This window comes from Barbatula barbatula, assembly GCF_947034865.1.
Source record: "Barbatula barbatula genome assembly, chromosome: 24".
NCBI classification, from domain to species: Eukaryota; Metazoa; Chordata; class Actinopteri; order Cypriniformes; family Nemacheilidae; genus Barbatula; species Barbatula barbatula.
In genome coordinates, this window is record NC_136787.1 from 17,924,985 (window position 1) to 17,932,225 (window position 7,241).

The window sequence follows — 7,241 nt, forward strand, 5'->3', positions numbered from 1 at the left end:
TACCATGACTCAATCTGCTAGAGTCACGGGACAAAATCTAGTTTCGACCACGATGAATTTAGCAGAAATGTTGATTAAAATAGCAGCATCAATTCTAACATTGAGCGGATGTGTTGAGTTTAATGAACACAAATAGATCTTAACAGCTTCCACCTGCCTAATTTTACCTTCAGCTCGAGTAAAACATAGGACAGAAATAAAGATGAAATTAAATGACTAGCAGCATCTATTCAAGTTGAAAGTTGATCTGAAAGCAATTCAATTAGAATTTCATACGGATCTAATTTGTTTTCAGGTTGCTTGCAAACCTAAATGCCAAAGTATTTAAAGACTTGAAGACGTGTGAAAGACTCGTAAGAAACTTATTATCATTTAGCTGTTTTACAAAATGAAACCCGCTCAATTTTCCTAGCGCGCACGCATCCGTGTTTCTGACATTAATTATAAGTGAACGACTTGCTTTCAAATGCTGTTCTATAGTTCTTCGCTTTAATATATAATTGAGGTCCTCATAAGTGCGTTTTTCACACCCTGGAGACAGAATATATAATTGAAACGGCTCTCTCGCTGCCAGCAGCCAGCCCAAGAAACACAGTGAAATTTACATTCTCATTAAACCCTCCGTGCACTGCTCATATCTGTGTATTTATCTGCAACAATTACACCTGCTGATAGACTGACGGCCCACGATTTAAGCGACAGCTAATGGCACCCGTAATGACAGAAACGGAATGAGGGATTTCTGAGAAATCCAGCACTCATCACAGCCGGAGCCGGTGGGCTTTGGAGATTTGGCACGAGCGGCCTTCTTAAAGCTAAACCTTTGCTTATTTATTCCGTGATTCGGAGGCTTTGAGCTGATATCCCTGCAGGTTTGTGCAATGAAATACAGCATTTAAGCTGGACGGCTGATTGAAAGCATATCAACAGGACAAATACAACAAATGTCGTGAGAGATAGTTCAGACTTCTTATTTATCGGGTCATTCCAAATTTGACTTCCGCAGAACACAAAAGAAGATATTTTGAGGAAAGTTGGTGAGCAAACAACATCGACTCTTTATTGACTTTCATTGCACGAACAACACTTCTCAAAACATCTTTTATCCGTCACGGAAGAAAGCGTGATATACAAGTTCTGAATGACATGAGGATGAACAAACGAAGTGACCGGGTTGCACAAAGCATGTAAAAAACTTTCAAATTAATTTATTGATAATTTTGCATTTCGATTTCGATTCAGAATGTGAAGTTACATGGCAGCAGGAAGATCTAGCTAGTCAGCAGACATCCTTTCAGAAACGGAGGTATGAAGCGAGTGTGGCCTGTTGACTCCATAGTCTAGACATTCTGTGATGTTTGTCTATTTCGTTAAATACTTCAGGCTAAATGAAATGCCAAGATGTTTGCGGCTCTATCAGAACTGAGTGAGTTTTCAGAAAATCAATACAAATCTTAAACCACCGCTAGGACTGAAGGTCAAACTATTGTCGTAAAGCTTCTTGGTGGCGCTAAAGTTAAAATTAGGTGGTAAATAAAAAGTTCAAGATTTCTCAGGAGTATACATATTAGTTTCAAAACTTATATAACACTTATATATATACAAACTACCGCTCAAAAGTTTTTGGACACTCGAGTGAAATGTTTTTCATAAACTTGAGGTAAGTTTAGTAATCTAAAATATGAATTTGCAAATTTAGTTATTTAATAATTCTATTTGTTTTATTTCTTCATTCTTCTTCGAGTTTATTATTATTCTAAAATATTGAAAATATATGAACAGAAAGTGTCTGAATATTGTAAACTGGTAGTGTATATTGGTTTTGAAACACCTGACTAAAATGTTTGAAATTACTTTCGTAGACATACATAGAATTGTGTCAAAAAATGCCAAAAATGAGCTTAAAATAGGTTGAAACTAATTCAATTATGTTTAAAAACCTTGCCAAGACCTGAAGAACGCTTGATATCTTTGAAAATGCTAAAATATAACATTGTTTTTATTTATTTTGGATGCTTTTACACATGGTCTTTTTCTCAAGGGACATATTCGAGACGCAGATGAGACTTGAGCAAAAGTTTCCATTTGATCTCATTTATGTCTAGTAGAAATACTTTTAAAGAGAATTTAAAGAGATCTTTAAGAGATCTTAATCTTTAAGAGAGAGAGAGAGAGAGAGAGAGAGAGAGAGAGAGAGAGATGCAAGTAGACCAAAGTTCAGGCACTTTTTGGGGCAGCTGTCTTCTGAAGGTGAAGAAGAGACCAAACCCAGAAACACTCAATCCATTTCAAGACCCCTTACCATAAACCATCTCATCCACAAAGTCTAACAGCTTTAATAGGCTTTTGAGTGTGTTTGTGTTTAATGCAGGTCTCCAGCGGGCAGGTGTTAGCATGAGGTGATGAATCCTTTCACCACGGCCTTTAAGCAGAAACATCAGAACCGGCCTCTGCATCACAGCGGAGACCTGAAGCTTTGAAGTGCACTGCACTCATCCTGCGACCGGCCAAAGCCTCATACACTGAATGCGCTTGTTTGTTTGTGTTTGTGTGTGCGCTTGGAATAAAAGTGCACACCTTTGAAGGCAATTTTCCACGAGGAAAGACGATTAGACGTCCTCCTACTCCACTCATTAATGCTGTCAGATGCTGTTCAGACGCGTTCTGCACTTAAACACCATAACGCTACATAACAACAGCCTGTAAAAGGGAAAATCGACATTCTTTAAGTCTCTCTATTGGTGCTTGAAATGAGAGGCGGGCTGAGAGAGAGAGAGAGAGAGAGAGAGAGAGAGAGAGAGAGAGAGAGAGACAGAGAGAGACAGAGAGAGACAGAGAGAGACAGAGAGAGACAGAGAGAGACAGAGAAGGGGGGGGGGGAGAGAGAGAGAGACAGAGAAGGGGGGGGGGGAGAGAGAGAGAGAGAGAGAGAGAGAGAGAGAGAGAGAATCAGACAGGGCTGGGAAGGTTACTTACTTACTAAAATGTAATTTACTACAGATTACAAAATACATGATTAAAAAGTAATCTGTAACCTTTTTCGTGAGTTTGCACAAGTTTTGTAATTTTGTCTAAATACTTTAGAATACAAAGAAGGTTAATAAAACAAATGGATCATTAAACAGAGGACTTGGCTTTCCTCTGTCTCAAAACAAGAAACTCACAAACAACTACCACACTTATTCAAGATATTACTAAATAATCTTACCCAGATCACTCTTATTTTAACAAAATAATTCAAAGTTTGCATATTCGGCAAGGGGTATTAAACGTATGCGCATAACTGGGGTTTACGATGCGTTTAGGATTACCAAAGGGATTCATTCCAAGTAATCCCTTTGGTTATCTAAAATACTTTTCAAATATAACTGTAATTTGATTAACACTCATTTTAAAGTAACTATAATGAAATTCAGTTACTCAAATATTGTATTTTAAACACATGACTATGTTACATGTATTTCATTGCTCCCCAGATGTTCTTTCATAGCTCAGGAGTTTTGACGCAGTTCTCAGTTGTGTAAGATTTAAGTAGTCAACTTTTTTTGTTGTTGTGTAGTATAAATAAAATCAAATGAGGCAATTGTTGAAACCCATGAAGAGTATGAAGGTTTAAAATCAATGTAGATCGTATAGGTAGAATAATAATCTGGATTCGTGTACATTTGATGACAAATGTTTGAGTTTATATTGAGATCTTCAATAATATTTACTTGATTTTTGATAGTTCAGTTTGAGACATTGTTTACATCTCATCTAAAAACTCTAATGTAGACATTAATGTAGAGTCTTTTTCTCAAGGGAAATATCCGAGACGCAGATGAGACTTGAGCAAAAGTTTCCATTTGATCTCATTTATGTCTAGTAGAAATACTTTTAAAGAGAATTTAAAGAGATCTCATCTGTGATTTTTCTTTCTTATTGGAACTGAACTGAAACAGATGAGCAACCACAAATGACATCAGTTACTTGCACAACTCCATAGCGACGCCTTGGCAACCATTTAGACTACTCTAGAAACCAACTAACAACATCGCTGTCGGCACAAAGATGACGTTGAATAGTGGCCAGAAGTTCAAAATCTCCAGTTTAATAATAAAACCTTATAATGTTTAAACAGAAGTTGATGTGGTGCGTGTTTGGTTACCGTCTCTTCGGTTGAGTCTGGCGTAGGCCGGCCCGTGACTGCTCGACAACTCCGAGGAACTTCTAAAAGCCGACTGAGGCAGACCGGACACCAGTTGAGTATCACAGCTCTCTGAAAACACACACAGACAGATATTAGACATTGAAGGAGATGAAAAAGCAAGATTTGTTGATGGGAGATCACAAATACATCAATTTTTGTTTTGGAATAACCAATGAAATCACAGCAAGACCAGGAAATAAAGTCAACAGGGTCAATTTTGATTTCAAATAGACTTTAATAACCATCTGGATATATGAGGAGCCTCACAGTCATGCGATCGGCCATCACGGTTGTGATCACAGCATCTCACATCATCACTTTGAAACTGGAGCACCCGAGAACCTGGCTGATGTTATTAAAAATGCCTTTACCTCCCGAAATAAAACACATCTGACCCACTTTTCTCCGTCTGTGACTCGGTCAAGTCATGTAATTTATGTACGATGAAGTGTTTCTAGAGATCTTAATGTGTGGGAGAGTTTTGAGGCCTTTATTTCTTTTTTATTAAAAGGATAAGCAAGGCACTGTGTTCAACGTCTCTCTAGCCACAGATATAGAGTTAATGAAGTGTTCGTTTATTTGGTTTGTTGAGAAGAGGTTCGCTGTTACTCTAAAGGGCTGTATGGTTGTGTTTTGGGCGTTGCAGGAGACCGCAGTATCACAGAACTTTGACTTGAGATACCCCAAAAACTACAGTACTTGGCTAGAAACCTGAGTAAACATTGATAACAGCATAGCAACACATTGGCAACCAACAGTGCATTCCCACATGAAACAATACCGTAGTATACGTAGCCAAGTACTATTGTAAACTTTAGTAAAATTCTTAACTACTACTGTGTTTTTTGAGCCTTACCAGAGTAAATATAAACTATAATACAGTATTTATTAGAGATTATCAATTCACTATAGATGACACAGGAAATAAACACTTTTTATACGTATTTTTTATGTAATGTATTTATTTCAGCGTATGTTCGGCCAAGTCAGCATTGCAGCTCTATAAATACAGGTACGTTGTTAACAACAAAGCAGCTGTATGGCTACAAAATAAGCGAGAACAAGTCACACTGAAGCATTTAGATGTCTCCAATACAGCGTTATTTTATAAAAGATCCAACGGGAAACGTCCATTTAAAAGCTTTCAAGCTATCTTGGTAACTAATGGGAGCAAGGGCATCACGAAAAAGGTGGATAGTAAATAGGCTATTAAAGTATACTACAGTATACTAGAGTTGAACACTTGTTAATACCAAATAAAAGCCTACTATAGTATACATTAACAACATGTAGTGATTACGTAAAAATACTATGGTATACTACGTGCACTACAATTTTACTATAGTAAATATTACAGTATACTACAGTATATACTAGATTTGAACAATACTTAATACTACAGAATACTAAAGTATACATTTACAAAGTTAAGTGACTACTACAAAACAACACAGCGTGCTACAATTTACTACAAATTATAAAAGTAAATACTAAAGTACACTACAATAAGTACTACAGTTTATCAATAGTTAATACTACATAATATTCTAGCATGCATGAACAAAGTTTAGAGATTACTACAAAAATAGCAGTAAACTACAATTAACTTTCTTATAAGAAATAGTATAGTTACTTATAATCATTACTACACTATAATAGATACAATAGATAATACTACAGTATTATAGTATACATTACCAAAGGGGTTTACCATAGTAAAGTATGGTACTTTATGTACACAACAGCATTTACTAGACTTGATCAAATCACTATAGTTAATACAACAGAAAACTGTTTGTACTTCAATAAAGCGTAACAATTACTACAAGATTTACTACAGTAAATAATACGGCATAATTCAATTCGTCTGACTTAACTTTGCCGCAGTGGCGGCTGGTGAAAAATATTCTCGGTGGGGCTGTGCCATACTTTTTTGTTTCCGTAACCATCGCAATAAAATTTAACACAAACTGCAGGACAGCAGTGCTCAGTGAAATAGTCAGTAATTATTTAATGCCAATATTAAAAAGTTGAGGCATTCGTACACAAAAACATAAACATCATGATGCACAAACACAAGCCTTTTATTTGCATTTAAACTGAACTTGTAAACAATTGACTATTTCTACATATAAGTAACATCTTTTGGAAAGGCTGTTGGTGCCATTGGTAGTAAATAGGCAACACAATATGCATGCTGTCAGAACAGAGTGGAAAGTGGACAATAACATTAAATTATTATAAAGTTTATAGGAATTCTTACACTGTATAAAGGATGTATAATATAGAAATGGATATCAAGTGGCTGAACTCAAACCTTTGACTGGAAGAATAGCATAAAGTATTTTATGATCAAACTAAATGTAACTAATTGTTAATGTGCTCCAGAACTGCAACAATTAATTGATACAAAACATATATACAGTAATATTAGCAAACACACTATTAACATTTTTTAGAGTACCATATATAACTGAATGATTTTTATGCTAAGGTCAACTATATACAAAGAAAAGTGTGTGTGTGTGTGTGAAGCTACGGGAGAAGCCGCGCATATACTGCTTCCCTTTTTCGCTAGCCTGCTGTTTGATTGAGAGGTCAGGTTGATCTGGGCCCAGCTCTTTCACCCGAACTTTCTCCGACAAAGTTCTCCTCTCAAACGGATCTTGGAGGAGAGATTTCACCGAGTTAGGGTTGGGTCTTGGAGGAGTAACGTCCGCGCTCGCCATTGTCGTTTAGTAAAAATGGCGCCCCTAGAGCCCAGTCCTTATTTTATCAGGGCTTGGGGCGATAAAATGATCGCCCTTCTTGGATTCTATTTAAGAACGCTGATTGGCTAAATTTTACGTCATACATTCATATCTTAAATTAGCAATTGGCTTAACTGCTACATAGACCCGCCTCCTTGGGGCGCTTTCTCTATCGCCCCAGAGCTGATGAAGCGGTCAGACAGGCAGAGGAAAGGTTGCAAATATGATTTTGTATCATATTTTACATGTATTACTGGGTGCATTCCATATTTAAAACACACAAATATTGACATACTGATGTT

The 7,241-nt window shown here is 36.6% G+C and overlaps 1 protein-coding gene across 1 annotated transcript in view; it reads right to left on the reverse strand.

The window, feature by feature from the left end:
- The window catches only part of cntnap3 (contactin associated protein family member 3), a gene marked incomplete at its 5' end in the record, with an annotated part of 56,967 nt that extends 52,493 nt beyond the window's left edge, over positions 1–4,474 (reverse strand). Inside the window, 2 exons of the mRNA XM_079448304.1 lie at positions 4,148–4,258; positions 4,432–4,474. Coding sequence (XP_079304430.1) covers positions 4,148–4,258; positions 4,432–4,474 — 154 coding nt within the window. The remainder of the gene's footprint in view (positions 1–4,147; positions 4,259–4,431) is intronic.
- Between the last annotated feature and the right edge of the window lie 2,767 nt (positions 4,475–7,241).